The sequence below is a fragment of the Thermobia domestica genome, chromosome 13 (assembly GCF_964235325.1).
Source record: "Thermobia domestica chromosome 13, izTheDome1.hap1.1, whole genome shotgun sequence".
NCBI lineage: Eukaryota > Metazoa > Arthropoda > Insecta > Zygentoma > Lepismatidae > Thermobia > Thermobia domestica.
The window spans coordinates 60,888,531-60,910,565 of record NC_137466.1 but is presented as its reverse complement, the minus strand read 5'-3'; the positions used below and the strand labels follow the sequence as shown (position 1 = coordinate 60,910,565).

Genomic DNA, 22,035 nt, shown 5'->3' with positions numbered 1-22,035 from the left:
TAACAGAGTATTTCTGAATATCCGTTTTTCGTTAATGTTCTTATACTTTGCTGGTAATTTGTTATATAATTTTATACAATTCATATACACAGTTTTGCTAAAATTTGCATAATTCTGTTGGATAGTATACATATTACAATTCTGCCTAGTATTGTATGAGTGAATCGTATTAGCTAAAGTAAATAAATCCTTGTGCTCGATTACATACATAATTGTGCGATATATATATAAACTAGGTAATGTCAATAATTTATACTTTTTAAAAATATTTTTACATGAGGATCGTTCAGGCATACTTAACATTATTCTAATAATTTTTTTCTGTATTCGGAATGTACTAGCACTTATTCTCGAATTCCCCCAAAATATAACACCATAGTTTATTATTGAAAAAACTTTGCTATAGCATAAGGACATGACAGCTTCCTTGCACAAACTACCTTGCAACCTACGGAATGCAAAGCAGAGTGAACTGAGTTTAGTATTAATGTATTCAACATGAGTATTCCATGTTAAATCTTCATTAACATATACTCCTAGAAATTTAATAGATGGTGTTTGACATAATTCTACAGTGCCTACAGTTATTGGTACAAGTTCATTTCTTTGGCCCGGGAATCGAAATTTGACAATGTTAGTTTTTCCTAAATTCATAGTTAATTTATTTATGTTTAACCAACTAATAATTTTTGTTAGCGTCTTTGTAGTGAGCCTTTCTGCTTCATTTACTGAGTCTCCACTGACAAGAACATTTATGTCATCAGCATACAATGTTGACTTCACACAGCCTAAACTATTAACCAAATCATTAATATATACAACAAACAAAAGAGGTCCCAATATTGATCCTTGTGGTACTCCTTTTGTTACTTTCATTAAAGATGATTTAAACATTGTTCTTCTGCCATTTACCTCTTTACAGATGCCAACAGTTTGACTACGTTCAGATAAATACGACTTTATCCAATTGTTTGCCACACCTCTGATGCCATAAGAATACAATTTTTCTAGCAAAATACCATGGTCTATAGAATCGAACGCCTTAGATAAATCAACAAAAATACCAATTACATGCTTTCCTTTATTTATATCCATTGCTACATCAGAGATGAAATTAAAGATTGCAGTGTTGGTTGACTTCTGGCTTTGAAACCCGTGTTGACTTGTGGATATTTTAGCATGCACTCGATTTTACATTACTTCCCACGAAAGAGACACAAACATTAAAAAACCAAGAGCAAGACCCATGCTGAAGTAGGACTCTGATTGCTTGGGCACTCTCGCTAGCAGATCTTATTTAAGAACAAGCAATACATTAAGGGAAATCGTAACGGAACAAGTAGTTTTGTCACAGTGTACACAACGTGAAGAAGTTTGGTTTGTTTTTTCGGTAAATCAAACTTTTTTTTTATCAAGCTAAATTTTACAAGCCTGATACTTCAAGAAGCTCTTGAGACTTGTGTCTTCTGGATGGATACACGGACAGAGTAAATATATAAAGAAGTTTCGATAAGCAAAACTCCTTTAAAAAATCACCAAAGATGATTCATATTAGCCAGTAATTTAGTTGGGAAATGTATGAGGAGCGTTTTTTCAAAACTCGATAGAGCACAAAACATAATCTTTACAGGAATTGCATTTTTGTTATTATTGTATATAACCTTTCATTACAGAAACGTAATTGTAGTAATACTAGTTATTATCCTGGAACAAGTTCGGACAGCGTGAATCTCCTAGAAAATACAAATATTTGTCATAGAATTGGCCACTTAAAAAATGCAGTTTAAAAAAAAACTCGATAGAGAACATAGACAGGAAACAAAGTAATGTGACTGAATCTGCATTTGATGTTAAATAGTATTATTGTTTTTATTACTGTTGTGAGTTTATTTTCATTTCTTCACGACCCCGACGCATTCTTTATTTAGTTTTTATTAGTATTTTGTTTTATTGAGTTAGTTTTGTGTACAGTGTAATGGGTTACATCTACATTGTTATATGAATAAAAAATAATACGTTATGGAAAATTTCACACCAAAATGTAAGAATACAAAGTGATTACAGTAGTAAGTAATGAAGCACACATTTGCATCTCTGAAAACATCTTCATAAAATTCTTTTGCTTCTTCTGGCACTTCAGAAAAGTGCATGAGTTTCTTTACGTATTTCTTCTCACTGTACACGATGTTCATCATCTGTAGGCATGAGGACCTCAATATTTTTTGTGGCATGTTTTAATTTCAAATTTGAAAACAGAAATCTCCACATGTAACCCAGTGTAAGTGTTCGGCACACTTGCAGAAACAGTACATACTTCTGTAGAAGACTTTCTGAACGATATGACACGTTGCATCCCTATGTGAAATGGGAACTTTGTTTTCAAAATATTCTGACAAGTCTCCTTCAGTGTTTTGATGTGTCAGTTCCTGTTGAGAGAACTTTAACAACTGCATGGGATTGCAGGATTCGGTAGTATTCATTGGGTGTCAAAAAAACTTGCTTTCTTTTGTACTCCTTCTGAACCCTACCAAGCACACGAACAGTAGTCATGTAGCTGGGTGCTCTGATTGGAAACAAATGACGTGTAGACGTAAATTTTGTACTTCTTTCCAAAAACGCAATGAACATGGTTCTCATTTTGACCTGGACATGAATCTTAGAAAAGATGAATAGTGGATGGACATTTTTCCAGTTTTCTTTCAAAGTCTGACAGAAATGTAACAAAGCAGATACAACCTTGTACGTTCGTCCATATCTTTAGTTGTACTTGCGAGAGACTGGTTTATTCTATGTAACACTAGTGACACAGACGTAGACGTGAAACGAGACCTTGTTGTTGGGTCAGTGTTTCGGCTATGTGCTGCATCGAGTTTTGAGAAATCGCTGTGCATGCGCTCTATCGAGTTCTGACAAAACGCTCATGATTCAATATGCTATACACACGGCACATGTTGAGATTTGCCTATTCTGATTTCACAACTCGGTTGGGAGCATAAAAAGCATACCTATCCCATATATACCTCTGTTTCTCAAAATTTGTGCTCTATCGAGTTTTGAAACAACGCTCCTCATATTTAGCGGAACGGCTATAATTCACATAGGTCCCGAGCCAATTTGTTACTGAACTGCAGAATATCTAAAACAAAAATTTTCCGGAATGACGTTCGGTGCGTTCCAGTCCAAGTAAACCTTGCATATACCCACTGACGCAAATCCCGGGGAGATGAGGAGAACATGCTTCCTCCAATCTTGGAACTAGGGGGACTGTCCCCCCAATAATCCGATTTGAAATGTTTTTTGGGGGGTTAGAAATGTGATGATTTGTGTCCGATTGCCACAAAGGAAAGAGAGATGAAATTGATGTTCCCCCAGAATAAGCCTCAAATCTACCCGCCTCCCAATGTTGAAGACAACTCTGCTCTTCTGATCCTCCACAGCATTGTTTTTCAATTTCATAAATATTCTGAACATCTTTTATAAGTATATATATATATATATATAGAAAGATTGTGGAAACGGTCTTATCCGTCCCCTCCCCCTAATGTTGAAGACAGATTTGCGCCGCTGCATATACCAATTGATAAATCTCACTGAGCTGAGCTGAGCCTATGTAAATTCCCTTGTAGTACGTTTTGAAAAAACTCTTTTTCTTTGTAAACTTAGAACTAATGACGTTTACCTATTAAGATGAAATTGATACTGTGGTTATATTCTCATTACATTTCTCATCAACAAACTAGGAAAATGACAGTATACAATATTGTTAATAAGATAGGTATAGCCCAAATGTATGATTAATTGTTAACCTTTATTTTTTTGTATAAGTATAATATCGTCTAAATATGAGACATATACGTATCAACCGACAGATGAAATCCAAACTTAACTAAATTACTGTGCATACTTGTGAGTAAATTTTTTATGCGTAGTTTCCGAGAAAATAAAAATAAATGAATTTTTAAGGCTCTAAATAGTAATTCGTTCTTTGTCAAATTGGAAGCATCTAATCTGCTGGGGCATTGTACCCTATGGCGTAGAAATATGGACATTACTCAAAAATTAAAAAAAAAAAAAAAAGACTGAAAGCTTTCGAAATGTGGGGTGGAGAAGAATAAAAAATGAAATGAAATCCTTGAGTTTTACGTCCCATGATTATGCCGGTGAGGCTAAAGGAGATGGTGATGATGAGTAATGGATGAAATAGTGGAATGAAGAAAGTGGGAGGAAACGGGAGAACGCCGAGGAAACCCACGCACACGGTGTTTGTCCACCACAAAGTTCACTTGGTGTGGACTGGGATTGAACCTGGGACCTCAAGCACCAGAGGTGAACGCTCTACCACTGAGCCACCGCGGCCCCAGGAGAAGAATAGAGAGAATTAGTTGGGTCGATTATAAAACGAATGAGAGGGTGTTAGAAATGGTGGGGCAGAAAAGAACAGTTTTAGATACTGTTAAGAGGAGGAAGAGGAAGTGGCTGGGATGTTGGCTAAAAAGGAACTGTATCATGAGGAATATACTAGAGGGTATGGTAGAAGCAAAGATAGGGAGGGGCGAGACTACAATTGGTGGGGGATATCAAAACAGAGAAATCATACCTGAAGACGAAGAAGCCGTAGAGCATGGAAACTTCTCAGTTAAGTTAAGTGACCTGACAATAATGGCAGAATGTCTATGACAATGATGATGATGAATTTACCGGAGCAGATTGTCTATTTCTTTATATAGGGTATATGTAGAAAAGTCAATAATTGTTTTATCCTGCCTGTTACACATATTCCACAACAGTGATTCAAAACTACTAGTAATTAAAAATACGCTTGTGGTTTAGTCCAAAAATTTCAAATGTGTGCTTGGAAAATCCACGTGTGTTTAAGATTTTTTTAAAATCCAGATTCATACTTTTAACTAAACTCCTCGGCACGAAGGACCGAAGGGCTGAAGTCGACCAACCACGATTTGAAAATTAAGGCGGGTATGGTCAGATGACTATGTATCTTGTGTAATTTTACTTACTCTAAGTAATGATTGCATTGCTAGATACAGTAATTTTTAATACTGACGTATATTTTCTTTCAGGAATTGAAGCAGAGTGTCAGGAAGATTATATGAAAATAAGGATAAGCTTTAATGGATCATTTACTGGATTGGTGTACTCCTCAGGTAAGAAAATATTTCATTCTCTTTAAATATAATAGTTTTAATATATACATTCTAGCTACCAACAACAAATAAGAGCATTTAGGAAAATTAGTAAATACTGTATACATACCAGAAATTATTTTATTTTTGATGTTATGAACTTTTGTCTATGTTACACTGTAGTATGTAGGAACTTCATTCTAACATTTCTAACTGTATACGCTTCTCCAACAATGAAACTAAATTTTCAATTCATATTCACCGAACTGTTTCGGTGATCTACAGCACGATTTTACCTCGTTCATGTTCATGATTCTTTAGCGTGGTATTAGACGCGAGTAGGAACAGAATCTAATAGCATCTAATCCCCAATTCCGGGACGGTATAACCCTGGATGCGGACATCATGATGCTACAGATAAAACCAGTTGAGAATGCTCCAAGAGCATTGACAGAACGAGCTTAAAAAGAATGGAGAGATGGAGCGGGAAGGATAACTGTAATAATTCCTACATCTAAAAGTAAATCTTTTTATCCGCACCTTGCTCTGTTTAAAAAATTTGCAAAATGTCATCTCTCTATGACTTACAGTTCCCGAGATATGGCACCTTAAATCTTCCAAAATTCGAAGTTTTGGGCCAATACCTGGGGAACAGTGGCAATTAGCCAGTAGCCAGTTGATCAGTGGCCACCGGTTACTATTTGGTACCAAAATGTTCACCATCCTCTTAGGTATTGATCAACACTAATATGATCTCTGTGTGACTTACAGCTTCCGAGATGTGGCTCCTTAAATCTCCTGAAATCGGAACTATCACGAGAACGGTAAGTCATAAAGAGATGGCATTGGTGCTCATCCAGGGCCGGATTTAGGGGGGCTTAGAGGGGCTACAGCCCCGGGTCTCCAGCTGGACAGGGGACTCCACTCTGATCAAAATCTCAATTGGCTACCTTTAAAAAAATCATGAAAATACAATCATCATCATAAAATAAAATTTGATCAAAAATTTGAAACTATTCTATTAACTTTCCTACTGTACTTTCACAGAAATGTATTAAGTAAAGTCAGCAGAGCCCTAACCGGCATAACCGTGGGATGTAAAACTTAAAGATTTCATTTCATTTTTTCAACCATAGGTTGGTGGGCAACATGGAAATTTTAGAACTTTTCTCTCGCTTGGAAGAGCTATTTTATACTTTGATAAGACCTCTTCTTCGTAACTGCATCTAGATATTCTATCCTTGGTCTTCCTCTTCTTGGTCTTCCTTCTGCCTTTCCCTCTATCAGCACAATGATCCAATTGGAGTGTCGAATAAGATGGCCAAGCATGCTGTTTCTTCTTTTCTTATTATCTTCATGATCTGTTGTCCTTCATTAGCTTCCTTTAGTACGTCTTCATTCCTTTTCCTTTCGGTCCATGATATGCGCAGCATTCTGCGCCAACACCACATTTCAAATGCTTCCAGCTTGGATATTTCAGCTTTTCTCAAATGTCCACGTCTCTGATCCGTACAGCACCACGCTCAAGTGTTGCTATAATAGATTTCAAAACCGAAAGCTCTTTGAAAAGGCAGTCCCATTGGAACTAATTTTAAGCTTTAAATAATTTAATGAAAACAATGTTGGCATCGCAAATATACAAGCACAACGATGAAAGAATTTAGTCTTAGTCACTGTTACAATAAGAATATTTGTATAATCCTTGTAAATAACTTTTGATGAAAGAATTTAAACTTGGTCGCTGTTTACAATAAGAATATTTTATAATCCTTGTAAATAACTTTTAATCATTGAAAATAATATACATCATAAGGTCTAAATAGTGTAAATAATTACTTACTGATAATTAAATATTTAAGCCTGTAGATTCAGTTCATTGGCCTGTAAACCTGTAGAAGGTGTTGCGAACCCAGATACTACAGGCAGCACTCGGAGATCTGCCAACCCAATTTGCTACGAAAAGCGGAAACCTGCTAAAATTTCTACCTATTTTATGGAAGCTCGCCAAATAGTGGTTTTCTTAAAACCAAAGAATGATTCTACCAACATTAGCTCCTACCGGCTAATCAGTCACTTATGTGTTAAGCAAAACGTTGAAACGAATTCCGATAAAGCGACTCCGTTGTTATTTCCTTATGCTCCGTCTCAGTAGCGTAGCCAGGATGTGTGTTTGGGGGGGGGGGGGCAAGTGCTGTTATAGGTACATATAGAAAAATTACAAACAAAAAATATATAAACATAAAAATATATAAAAAGTTACAAACATCAAAGTACCAAAGTACATTGTCGGACCTCTTTGGGGGGGGCCCGGCCCCTAAGGGCCCCCCCTTCCCTACGCCACTGCTCCGTCTCATATTCCTGTTACTGAAGCCGGTTTTAGACTATCTATTAGCACAACTGATCAACCGTTAAAATCATAGTTATCTTACTAACCATTGCAATAAACCTCTACCTCCTGACCATTGCAATAAACGCATGCCTTCTCTCCTAATTTCATTTCACATTGAACATGTCTTCGATACAGTCTGGCACAAAGATCTTCTTGTAAAATACTCTGTATTCTATCACTATCGTACTCCGACTTACCACCAATTTTCTATATAACCGATCACTCTTCATAAAATTAATCAGGTCAATCCCACATTATACTTCAAGCAAGAGTACTCCAGGGCTCTGTTCTGTCGTTCCTACTTTACATTTTATATGTTACTGATATGTAACAACCACAGCCACCAATACATACTCTTCAATTTGCTGACGATACGGCATATCTTGCTTTATGTTCATCTGTGGATCGGATTAACTCTACATTGCATTTATCAGGTGATATCTCAAACGGAAACTTAATTTAAATCCACCTAAAACTTAAAAAACTTTATTTGGACTCAAACGCAACAAACGCTGTCCAACATGTAATCCTGAACGTTTACGTCTCACACTTCTCGATTGCCGTTACAAAATAGTGTGAAGTATATAGGCGTCACCTTCGATAAATCTCACGTGGAACGCCCATCTCTCCAATTAACAAGCTAATATTCCCCGGCGAGTCAATTTGTTGCGGAGTCTGAAAGGAAGTACTTGGGGTATCAATACCAAACTTATTCTCTATACTTACAAATTTTTTCTCTGCCCTGCTCTTACCCGGGGACACGTCGCCTGCTTATCAACTCCACAGAAGTTCTATGATGAACTACGAGTCCTAGAAAGTCATGTCTTACGCTTTGCTTATTCATTACCACCACGAACTCCAATTCAAGAGGTCTACCGCCGCACAAATATATGCACACTATTACAGCATCTCTACAACCTCTGCTCTCGCTTTATTCAAAGTCGCAAAATCGATGCCCATCAAATCTTTTATGAATTCTTAGAACAGACGACAGCACATTACGCGCGTACTCACTTGTCGATAAGCTTCTCGCTATTCATGACCGTGATCGAACAACCTCTGTATATAACCCTTGTCGTTGCATTTATCGTCGCCGTCCATTTGCCTATTACACCTCATCTCATTACTACACATCTTCGTTCACTAACAGGGTTTCCAATGTCGAAACCGCTCTGAGTAGCCCCAGAGAATAAGATTAACACTTTTATTGACATTAACCTATCTCCTTGTGTTCTGTTAACTTTACTTCACCATTTCTCATATAACAGTGTGTTGCTAATAATAATAATAAAGATTTAAGCCCTGCAATCCATCTCCAACAACATACCAGCAAAAATAAGTGTCACTAGCCCAGGACATCTGGCTCACCTTCTGCGGCCCGCCCATCATCGGATGGGAATGGAATTGCACTTTAAAAAAAGAACTGCCGCATTTGGTGAAGACGAATTGCTCTACTAGAACCTACTTAAGTCACGCCAACACTTGGTCACTACCGAATTTCGTCTCTCTGGTCTGTCTTTTGTTGCTATTTCCAGGGATGTGGTCGGCGCACTGATACATCGCGGAGCTGTACCATTAATCATGTTGTTGTTCTTCCATCCTCTACACCTTCTGCAAATATAGGGTCACTCTGATGCCTGTTTTCTTGAAGATCCATTTTTAATATCTAGTAGTGCGTATATGTATAATTGTAAATTTGATTTTCTTCATCTTTCTATATTGTTACGTTAGCTAATAAGGAAGTTTCATCAAGGTGATTTTACAATTATAAATTAGTTGAAATAGCGTATAAATAACAAGTCGTCAGGTACGTATATTCGTCCAGCCATAGTAGTCAACGCCAGCCAATATAGTTTAGGATCTCTGCGCTGTTTTAAGCGTTAATTTTTAAAATATAGAAGACAATGGTAATTCTTAGATTCATTCTTCGGGAAAGAAATAAAATATTACGGGAAAGAAATAAAATATTACAGGAAGGAAATAAAATGTCTAACCAATTAGTAAGGAAAAATTGGAAATCTTCGGGTGAGAATCCCGATCTCCGGGCAGCAATGGTCTCCTCTGAAATCATTGTTGATTTTAATCACTATAAATCGGGTTTATTAACATAAAATCGTATCAAACTTACCATCCTGACGGTTTGGTAAAATTACTCATATGCACGAAGATCACAAATGCAAAAACCGAATAATTTCTTATTCATGTATACTTCTTTGGTTGTTTCCTTTGAACTATGTACAGGTTATCTTTCATTTTACAATGTGGAAATCACTCCTTTGTACGTACAACTTACCAATTTACAAAAGTAAAAAAATGAAGGGAACTGTATAAAATATTGAAATTAAAGGAGATAAATCAAAGCTAGTGACTAATTTTAAGTATTAAGATGGATCATTAGTAAAGATCATAAATGTAAATTAAAAACAAGGATAGAAATGGCGAAAGAAGCAGAAAAAAGCGTTTTTCGTCGTTCATTACATAAAGAATTACGGAAGAGTCATTAAATATTTCATATACAGAAGAGGGGGAAATATGGATATTACGAAAGAATACTATGAAATATGAAGAGTTTTAAAGGTAGTGTGGACAGGAATTGACAAATTTGCTGAGTGAGGCGAAAATCCAATTAGGAAGTTTTAGCGAAAGTTAGATAAAGAAGAGCAATATTTGAGATATTTTTAAAAAAAGAAAAATTATTTTTCAAGCAGTTTTGATCTAAGTGATATGGTAGAAAGCTTACTTTCGTATGATAGAAAGTAAGAGAGGGAAAAGAAAACCACCAAGAGAGCATCCATTAGTCATAAATTTGTAAGAGATTAGCAGAGAATTGTAATGCATGAAAGCTGCAAGTGTCACTAGAATGTACACATCATGGCGATGATGGTATCATTCATCAAGTTTTTAGAGTTATATTGGCCAACATCGTTTTAAAACTATTAAGGTGATGCAAAAATACATATTTCAATAATGTAGTACTATTTGAATAAGAAGAAACTAATCAAACAATCAGAAAATTATGTAGCTTCAATTCTGTATACTCTAGAAACAGTATTAATATTGTATTCTTCCCTAAAGAAATGATAAGGATACTAATAGGTCAATATCGATTATGGTTGATATGGAGGTATCGATCTATACTTATTTGACTTCGGTAATTATAGTAGGGGACATAGTCAGCAGCAGATACGGTTATTTTGCACTTGGCTCTCCTAGACTCCGTCGGGTTCACACCCTCCAGTTGGGCTTGCTGTCATTTCCCTCGCTGGGCTTGCTCGTATTTCCTTCAGTTGAACTTGCTCTCATTTCCTTCAATTGAACTTGATCTTATTTCTCTCAGTTGGGCTTACTCTCATTTCCTTCAGTTGAATTTGTTCTCATTTTCCTCAGTTGACTTGCTCTCATTTTCCTCAGTTGGGTTTGCCCTCATTTCCCTCAGTTGAACTTGCTCTCATTTCCCTCAGTTGGCCTTGCTCTCACTTCCCTCAGTTGAGCTTGCTCTCATTTTCCTCAGTTGAATTCGCTCTCATTTCCTTCAGTTGCACTTGCTCTCATTTCCCACAGGTGGCCTTGCTCTCATTTCTTACAGTTGAACTTGCTCTTATTTCCCTCAGTTGGGCTTGCTCTCATTTCCTTCATTGAACTTGCTCTCATTTCCTTCGTTGAGCTTGCTCTCATGTCCTTCAGATGAACTTGCTTTCATTTCCTTATGTTGGGCTTGCTCTAATTTTCTTCAGTTGAACTTGCTCTCTCTTACGATTCGCGCTGAATGATCTTGTTGGCTCCGTCGATCCTGAATGGGGCGAGCTCGCTACCCTTGATAAAGCTACTGGTCGCGTTCAATTATCAAGCACGACCCCAGTTGAACGCTCGCGAGTTTGTGAACTCTGGTCAGCAACGCACTCCTCAGGTTTCCCAAGATATCCATTTTACAAAAGCTGGGTAAGCATCTGAGTTAATTTGGAGTGAAGATAGAACGAGAAATATTCGTAAATCCCGCCCTCATCCGGAACCGTCTAATTGTAGATAGATGTCTCACGGACTATGCTATCTCGGCTGTATAATTTGGTCGTATTAATTTAAGAGAGAATTTGCGGATGAATTTATTGTGTATAGATTTAAATGTTTTGTTTGTACTAGCTATTCCATGTTGTAATCCTTTAATTGTTTTTATTCACTCTCCTGAACGCAATGCATTTACTTAAAGCCAATTTGGGAGTGAATTAATTAGTTACCATAAATATTGTATGTAAGGTTTTGAGGTCTCAGCTCATCTCAAGTTGGAGTGAAAGCAATTTCGCTTTTCTGGACAAAACGGTAACAGAATGAAGCGTCCTTCACCTTCATTTAACGAAGGCTTCCAGATTTACATTTGTTACATCTGTGAGAAACGTTACTTAGCCTTTTAGTGGGTTTAGTTCTAAGCGCCAATTTAACAAATTGCTAATTTGAATATGCAATAGTAATCCGATAAATGGTAATAAAATAGTATTTACAAGGTTGATATTTTCATTATCACCTTTAAGCTGTTGCGATGTAATGTGTTGTTGTTAGTGTACTTAGGTATAAATGTTTGAACCTATACCAGTCATTTCCAGGTAAGTAAGCTTCCTCGTCACTATATGTTAGTGTATTCTTCATCGGCACAGGAAACTTGAGTTCGATTCTGGGAGGTAGTCATGTGGTTCATATCCTACATTAAGCTGTAAATCCACGTCTATCTCGTTGCGGACTAAAAAGGAAGCTAAACTCCAGATCAACCAAACAACCAATTTCTAACTAGCTGATGTATGATGTAGAAGTGATCTTTTAGGCTACAATCTGAGAAAAGCAGAGAGAACAAAAATGAAGAAAGAGAATAGGCAGTAAGTTAGGAGAACAGGTATTAGCAGTGTACGCGTAGTCATAAACCCACAAAGAGTATGCCTGCCAAACTATCGAGTACGTTGTCACTGTTCTTGTTCGGTTGTCACTATTGTCTATTATTAACGTCAAGTTACCAATCAGCTCCTGTCACTCAAACTGAAAACGCGAGAGGCACATTGTAACGTCACAGAGCAATCGGTTGTAAGTGACTGATTTACACAATTCTATAGAAGTCAGACTGTTCTCCCCTCAGAGAATATTTAAAATAATATGAGGAGGCACGTTACTATAGTATGAACTGGTATAGTCGATGACAAAAGTGTATGACTTTTCCTTACTTCTTTTAGGAATAGGAATGACAATTGTGATGATTTAAACCCAATTTTCACTTTGTTATGATTCACTGGGATTACATCAAAGAAACATACAAAGTTACTCATAATGATCTTCTCGATTACAAACCTTAATTATTCACCTTTATCAACATGCACACACATGAAAGTGATATCATAGGAAAAAGAAACTCATTACGTACCTATTTTTTTTAGATTACAGATGCTTAATGTGAGCCCTTTTGGCAACTTGACTCACAGCAAGCCTGTTGTTGAAATCCCTCCCAAACACAAACATTTCACGATCGATTGATGCAATAGTTTCTGTAATGGGTACTCAGAGATCATTTAAGGGACTAGTAGGGGTGGCTGATAGACTTGTTTTTGACAAAAGTCCACCGAAAGGAGTTACAAGGGTTAAAGTCAGGGTAACCTGTTCCATCGTCTGTTTGCATTAGGGTTTGCATGCTATAACAGAAAGGTTGTGTCTTCTCTTTATTACTAGATTCCAGGGCCTGTAACTATTTTATATATGACCAAAATTTCAGACGGCTGCGTTCATATTGTATTGGCTGCATTCTCTCCATAGATTTCTGTGGACTTATTGTAAAATTAAAGCGAACCTGCTTCACTGTTTCCTCATTTGCTGATGGGCGGCTGATTGATTTTCAAGATGCACCCTCTTGGCTTAAAATTTGAGTACCACTTACAAATTCTGTACACGCTGGGAGAATCTTCACAAAATTTACTCTTAAAACTTCATTGGATACTTATAACAGACTTCTTGATATGAAAATCTAGCAAGGAGCTCCTCATGACTAAGTTAACGTACACGCCTTTGGTGCAGGAGAACTGGGTTCCATTTTCGGTGGGAGTTCGTGTGATTGGGATTCTATGTTAAGCTATAGAACGACTCTCATATATAGCCTCAGTGCTGATAAGTGAGTCTAAATTCCCAACCAATAAAAATCTAGCACACAAAAAAGCTCTCTTCATTTGCTGTCATCTTGCGTTACTATCATCCTAGTGGCGAATTTTGTAACTATGCGCCATCTTTATCAGCCACTAAAATATTTGAGTTTCTCTTTCCTTCGATATTACTTTCATGTATGTGTGTGTCAAAGTAAGTTTTATTGTTTAATCGCTAAGATAATTATGAATAGCTCAGTATTTTTGATTGGTTCACTTACTTCGAAGGTGTTGATAAAAGAACAGTTAAGGGAAGTAAAAGGTTTATAGATACAATGTTGTTTTTTAAAAAATGGATACCCATCTTCCTTTTTTTTTTTAAAAAAAAGTCATACATTTCCGCAGCTATGCGAAGGAAATTTTAATGCTTTTGCTTGAAATAATGAACAGATTTAATCAAAATAAGATTTTCATATGTTTGGTTTACTTTTATCTGTATTTAAGAATGCAGCGCTCTTCAATCAGTGACTATCCAGGCTTTTGAACGAAGACTATATTTATTGCAGCTTAATTGCTGAAATTATAACTATAGAAACAATCATTTAATTTAGTTAAACAGGGTGCAAATCGGCCCAATTTTGTCGAGATTCATTTTTCTTTTCCTAAATTGTCGAGCTAGGAACTCCTCAATGTCCTATATATTTAGATTTTAGATGAAATATCTGTAATTCGCACGGGAAGAATAAAGTTTATGAAAAATATTTGAAAGTTCTCCCCTTAAGATACGTATTTTTAATCAAAGAGAAACGAGAAAAATACAGCTCGACCAAATTCAAAGAAAAGTTCAAATGTTTTAGCCGTTTTCTCATGAAGCCGCAACAAACAGGTTCAGTCAAGGCATATAGCAGACCAAGGCTGTATGAGATTTGAATCTACAGGAGCAGGGTCCAAGCCGTATGAATTCTCTCGTTACTCGAACATGTATTCTAACCGCATAGCTATAGAGGAGCTCATTCTTTGCTATTTTGTTCGTTTTAAGAAATGATTTTATGAGCCATTTCGTTGTTTTGCTTGCAGGCTACTCATATGACCCTGAGTGTGTGTACATCAATGGCACAGGAAGAAATTTCTATGAGTTTTATATTCAACTCAATCGATGTGGAACTCTGGGCAAAAATACTCATCACCAGGATAGCAGGAAAAGTCCAACGGTAAGTGACACAAGTATATCTATTTTCTTTCTGTATTATAAAAATGAACTTATTTTTGCTCTTGATATAACTCAATAGTATTAGATCCGAGAACATGAGCTTATGTTCAGTTACACACGTCATTCATGTTTGTGGGTTTTCTTGGGATTTTCTGTCGAGATACAGAAGATTGTCATTTCACCAATCATTTTTAGTGTTGCCCACTAGATGAGACGAAACAGAACTCTTCCAATAGAGCAAGATACACTTTTGGAGACAAGATATCACTTCTACGACACCTTTTCAACACAAGCCAACCTTTTAGACATACTATTCGCTTAAGATTAAGCACACAACCGTGGGACCGTGAAACAAAAGATTTCGTTTATGTTTCTTACAACTTCAACCAATTAATGGGTTTCTCCTATTAACAGACATATGCTTTTGCACTACTTATGCGAAAAGGATCTAATCACATTTTTAGATACTCTGTGCATGGAATCAACCTTATAATTATAGTACGTAGAACTTCTGTCCTAATAACTAGGAGACTTAAATAAACGCTGTCTACCTCTCTTTAACATTGGTAGAACCCGGGTTTGAATCTTGCTGCCACTTATCCTAATTGTTTTCTTCTGGGTATTCCTAATTCATCGTACTACGCAAAGACACTTCGCAGAAATAACGAAAGAAGGCTTGAGGTGATTTTAGAAACGTTGGTGTGGAGAAGAAAAATAGATTGGATTGGATTTTAATTTAGCAACTCTTTCAGTACCGAGGCTGCACGAGACTTGGACTTCCAGATTAACGTGGGATCCGAACCATATGAGCCCCCACTGGAAATCGATGTAGCACGTCCCGCAACTAAGGCGCGTAGGCTAACCATACTCGTATGGAGAAAATTTGCTAGATTGAACAGATAGATGGAAAAAGAGGAAAAGAAACTGGTTCGTACATTGTCAGAGAAGTAACTTTCCGAAAGGAAGAAATAGGAGTGCGACAGAAGAAAAAGAGAAAGATGAGATGGAGAAGTTACAATGATGGACAATATTAAAACAGAAAATTGTTATATGAAGAGTTTAGGTGGGGACTTGTGTATAGTAGTTTCTTAGTTTGCGACAAGTGATCTGTCAACAATGGAGACTACCAATAACGATAATGGTGTACAAGACTAGACGGATGATAGAACAGTATCTTAGAATATAAACTTTCTTCCAAAATCACTCTCGGGTCTAGTTCTTAATTGTTTCCACCTCGTAATATTGTTTCATGGTTGTAGCTAGAAATACAAAGTAAGAAATCCTGTTCGTTACGTTAAGTAATAAATCCTGTATTACTGATATAATATTTACAACTAATCTTGTAAGTAGAATGTCACTTTGGAATTCGAATCTTTAATGCACATACAATATTGGTTTGATTTTTTTTCGAAACTTTGTTCCAATGCAGTAGCTCCCATGCCTGTAGAGAAATATTAAGGAAGGCAACAGAAAGTTTAAGAGGTAGAAGAATTCGTCCATAACACATCATCTGTTGTAAATGGTTGTTCGACATACAAGAGAAGAGGAAACTTATGGGGTTTCTAAATTCTTTGTTTCTCATACCATTTGCCTTTTGCAAGATACCAACCGAATACATCTGAAAGTCAAGTAGCCTTCGTAAGTTATAGTTAAAGGTACTTACATGTTTAAGAATCATTGCATCGTATCGGGAAACGATTTCAGTTATGACCGACCAACTTCTATCTAGGTAAACAAACAAACAAACAAATAAATAAATAAATAAATAATGAATCAGAGCAAAATCATTTAGGACATAACTGTTTAGGTTAATAACACGATTAACCTTCTACGTCTAGTGTTAAAAATCTTTTTCTGCTTAGAAAATTGATTTCAAAGTGCATGACTTTGGTGGACTTTTTATTGATTGTCCTTTCCTCAGGTAATAAAGTACTATTTTAAAAGAATGGATATACCAAAGGAAAGGAAATTTGGAGGTAATCAATCAGGGCCTACATATTAAAGGTACTATTCAATTGTTCGCTTAATGGGGAGTACGAAAACTGGAAATAAACGAGTCAGGTTCACTTGCCTCGAAATTTGAACTAAGAATATCTTGAATTGCAAAGCGCAAACCCCACTAGTTCGCTCAATAAATACACTGTGCTTCGCTAGTATTAAACTAGTAGTTCTGGTATGTCACTATATACTGGTGTGTCGTGAAATTGTAGGATTTTAAAAACAATCATGGGACATTTAATAATTAGTTAAAATAAACTGTGAGACCGATTGTACCTCATGCGGCAGCAACAATATTCATTATTATATGGTCAGTACTTTATTAAAACTTATTGTTTTACACTATTATAATTTATATTATTATTAATAAAATCTCAAATAAATGTTAGGATTAGGACTAAGATTCTGGGCTTTTGGTATCTCTGGCTATTTAGCCCGTCACGTATGAGGGATGACCTGTCTCGGCGAGCATTCTATCCGGGGAAAGGGAAGAAAGAAAGGATTGGGGAAGAAAGGAAGAGGCCTCGGACCATTATGTTAGGTACCATCCCGGCATTTGCCTGGTGTGAATGAGGGAAATCCAGTAAAACTTCACTCAAGATGGCTGGTCTGAACAAAACTGTTACACTTTTTCAACCGAGTGTCACCACCGGAAATCGAACCCGGGACCGCTCGCACTAAAGGCGAGAGCGTTAGTGACTACGCTACGTGGAGCCACTTAAACAAATGTGTTGCGATGTCCTGACCGTTTAATAAATTGGGTTGTCAGTCAAGAAGGTTGAGAATGACTCTGTTAAACTAATACATACATTAATAACTTCTCTAAAATGAATTATAGACTTACAAAACAACCTTTAAAAGTGAATAGATTAAACAGCATTTACACTTCTTCTTGTAAGATCAATATTGAAGTTAAGACAAAAAGGAATCACAGTAAAGTTTCTATCAGAAAGAAACGGCAAACCATTGTATAAATGAACTTTATCACAGGTAATAGACATGGATACGGAATGCATAAAGAAATCGGTAAAATCGTATATAGCGTATCCAGGTCAATGGTTAGTATTGATAGTTGGCAATAGCAGGTCTTCGGTCGAATTCCAAGACCATCCTGACTCAGGTTTGTCCAGGGTGTTTTTCAGTACCATAAAGAGAATCCTGGGATGTTACTTTTAATTGACCCTGGTAGTCCAAAATTTCAATTCTCTTGATATGAAGATTGTTAACATTTCAGTGAAAAATGATATTTCGGCTGTACCTAATTTTTGTTAATAACTTTGAAAAAAAAACCATCAAAATTACACACTATATCAGTTTATAATATAGATAAACATACCGCAAGATGGAGTGATTTAGCAATGAATGGAAACTCCAAAAGAACGATTGTGTATGTATAATCGATTGTGTATATATACGATTGTGTATATATATATATATATATATATATATATATATATATATATATATATATATATATATATATATATATAATTTTTTGAAATTAGACATCAAATTTCCGACACATTTTCGAGATGAGACAGCCTCAATTCTTGTCTCGTGCGCATCTCTGGGAATTACTATCGAGAAGCTTACTTTCTGTTCTGCCCTGGACGGAGGTGGGAGTGGAGAAACTACAGATACGGACCCTAAAATTAATAAAGTATTCATAGTATGGAGAGAAATAGATATATTACATCAAAGTGAGCTCATGCCCTACATTGGAGATCGAAAACTGACACGTGTAAGTCCTCAAGGAGGCTGGTTTTAAAGAGGTTTTCTTGGGAATTACGTCCAGATGCCGTTTACTTTTTCTTTCTTTTCTTTTCTTTTTCCTTTCTTTCTTTTTTTATTTTTTGTCATCATTGTGGTGTATCGGTATATTGTCTTTTCCTGAATCTTAATAATCCTAGATATAAAATTGAATATCTCTAAGACACGTAAATGCCAATGAATATATTTCTCTAAGAATTTCTTTTTGTTAGTTTAACATTACGATTGTGCTTGGAGGCTAAGGGAAACAGTGATAATGAGCGAAATCATTGAATAAATGGAGGAGAAACGGGAGAATTCCGAGAACATCCAGTCATATGATGTTTGTCCATCACAAAAATTCACTTGGCGTGAGCAGGGACCGAACCAGGGACTTGACTCTACAGATGAACTCACTACCACTAAGCCACCACAATACCATGTTTAAATTTTAAGTAATTATAGCGATAATACAATAACATAATATAGCTCTTGTCAAGGGGCGAACCCAAGATACTTCCTTCGCTGTAGCTAGAATCTCGATGGCACTTCAATTGTGAAATCTATTCTGAAGAATATAAATATCTCTGACTCCGTGTACGGACCCAATAACATATAAGTATTACATTCAAGATAGTTGCTTTATGGCACCATGTATGGAGGATTACACTTGCGGTAACTATGTTCAGTGCATTGACTTTTAACGGAGATTGAGAGGACTGAACATATGAATCAAAAGATAAAGCATCATAATCCCAAATGTTAACAGTGTGCTTTCTTTCGATTTGCAACATGGTGAATTCTCTTGGTTCAAGCAAAGAACCCATTTGAAGAAAAACAAAAACTTCTGACCTGAAATATGGACATACGTAAGAACTGAAGAAAATTTTGAGCGAAGCAAATGTATCTATAGAATTGTACGGAATGCAAAACACAAACTCCACGAGAAGGAGAAATTTAGAATGGAAGCCCTTGAAGTGTGGTCCTATAAAATAATAAATCAATAAATAAATGATGGATAAACTATCGAGTGAAAGAATGTTGGAAGTAGTGGAAGAAAAGGGTGACTGTACTAAAAAATATTCGAAAAGAAAAGATGGAAGGACTGAACACACTATGAGACATGGAGGAGTCATTCTATTGGCTATGGGGGGAATGACAGAAGGAAATATGTCCAGAAGAAGGCTGTAATTGAAATATACAGACCAAATAATTCAAACTGTAGGAAGGAGAACTACAACGAGATGAAAATATAGTTGAGGATAGAGAAGAACGAAAAGCAGAGTCAACCCTATTGAGAGACTGCTGACACAAGAAGTTAAAGAAGAAGACTGAAAATTTCGCGCTCAAGGCTAGACTTAATTGGTAAGTGTGTGGTAACAGTTTATTGGACTATCCACGCTACCTTAAATGCATTTAAATCAAATCAAATACTTCTACTGCATAACATACAATGAATTGAGAAAATGCCGCAAAGAATCGTTTAATACATTTCCAGCTGCTTTGGCTATTTCAATATATTTTGTTATAGCCACACCAATTGGAAATAAGTGTGTCTGGTGAAACGTTCCTAATGCATCATCTTAAATCATTGATTTTACGCAGATTAAAGTGTCACTGGAACCAAAAATGAGTTTTATGTATCCATGGGTATTGTAAAAATGAAGATAAGAGTACATTATACTTCAACTTCTGGATAATGGAATTTTCTGTGTAGTCCTTGATTGCAAGATCCCAGGGAATCCAAACAATCTGTTATTCCTTTAGAACCAACACAGAAACGCTGTATAGATACTTCATGGAAGTCACACAATCACAATAGAAAAAAAGTCATCTTGAAGGCCAAAAAACTGGAATATATCACATGTATTATTTTGCAATGAATACACCATTCCATTTTCTTAACTATTCATTTTCTTCCTTTTAGAAAAAAAAATCGTTGTATACCGTAGGATGCATGAATAGGAACTTCTGGTCACGTTCGGTGATGGTCAGTGTTATATAAATTGTCGTGGACACGGAAGAATCCGTTGACAAACACGGATGGAGGTATTGGTGTGAACTTGAGAATACCGTATCTTCCACCGGACAGGCAATTTTCTTCCCGTTGTTTGGTCGCAATACCAAGACGTGATGCCATCTTCCCTGTTATTCTTTCAGTGCCACTGGAAGAGTCTTAATATAGTAGGAAAGAATGTGAACTATAGATGCCTTCACTCTGTTCTTTACGAACGTCTAACGTGGTTGCTACGGGTTTAGCATCACACTTCTAAGCTGATAGAAAATTAAGCTACAAATAAATTCAAGAGTGCAGTAATTTACCTGTAGAATACTTGCTACAAGAGATCAACATTATCATCATCATTGATAATTGTCATCAATGACTGGTCACTTGTCGCAAACTGAACAGTTTCTATTTAGGTTTACCACTTAGATACTGTCCTCAATTAATCTTTTCATTTTGACCTAGCAATTATCCGTTTTAATACTGTCCACCAATTGAAGTCTCTTTTTCCTTCTTCCACCGTACTTTCTGTAAGGTTTTTCAAGGTGTAATTCGTGTTGAATCTTCCCCTTTTTAATTACCTCCTACTATTCTGCGCAATTCCATATTGGTTTTTCGTCCAGGCTAATTGTTATCCATTTTTCTCCACACCTACGTTTTAAAAGCTTACAATTATGTTTCGTCTCTTTTGCTTGATTTTCTGTGTTTTTGGAGTACAATTGTTCAGTGGTTCAGTTCTTACTTCTGATACAAGGGATCTCAACTTAGATTTGAGGTCATATGAGTTTGTGGTGGGTTTCCTCGAGGTTCTCCTGTTTCCTCCCAAATTCTAGTTCTGCCAATTGTTTCAGTCATTCATTTATTCAACAATTACCAGTCTCCTATAGCCTAAAGGGCATAACTATGGAAAGTAAACAAGAAATTTCATTTGATACTCTCATCAATTGAGCTTTGTGGTGGACAAATACCATGCCCGTGTTTGTTTTCTCGGCGTTCTTCCATTTCCTCACATTTTCTTCATTCCAATTCATTTAACTATCGTTTCCTTCAGAATCGAAGCACAATCGTGGGGTGTGAAAATAAAACAAATCATTCCGTACAATACAATAGTCAACATGAAAATTATTTAGAAAAAAGAAAAAAGTCTTCATTGAAAAACCGAAAAACATAGTTTTCCTCTTCCTAAATGGTTCTTTCTCACTTTTCTCATCAGAAAAAAGTCGTCATATTTCAGAGCCATTAATTATATTTCAGCTTATCAAAGACTGAGAAAATTAATATAACTATTTCGAGAATATGGTCGGACAAAAACTCATCTTCACTGTAAAACTACACTTTCTTAATTTCTCAGAGATATGAACGATTCCATATTGTTTAGTTGTGCATTAGTGTTGGAGGTATTTTAAAGAAAAAAATATGGAATAAAAACTTTCTCCAGA

General features: G+C 36.2%; 1 protein-coding gene across 2 annotated transcripts in view; it reads left to right on the top strand.

Moving 5' to 3' along the window:
- LOC145668168 (cuticlin-5) overlaps window positions 1-22,035 on the top strand; it is a 255,412-nt gene that overhangs the window by 106,734 nt on the left and 126,643 nt on the right. For both annotated transcript variants that reach the window (XM_081735789.1, XM_081735790.1), the window contains 2 exons: window positions 5,079-5,162; window positions 14,712-14,845. In XM_081735789.1, the coding sequence (XP_081591915.1) occupies window positions 5,079-5,162; window positions 14,712-14,845 (218 nt within the window). The remainder of the gene's footprint in view (window positions 1-5,078; window positions 5,163-14,711; window positions 14,846-22,035) is intronic.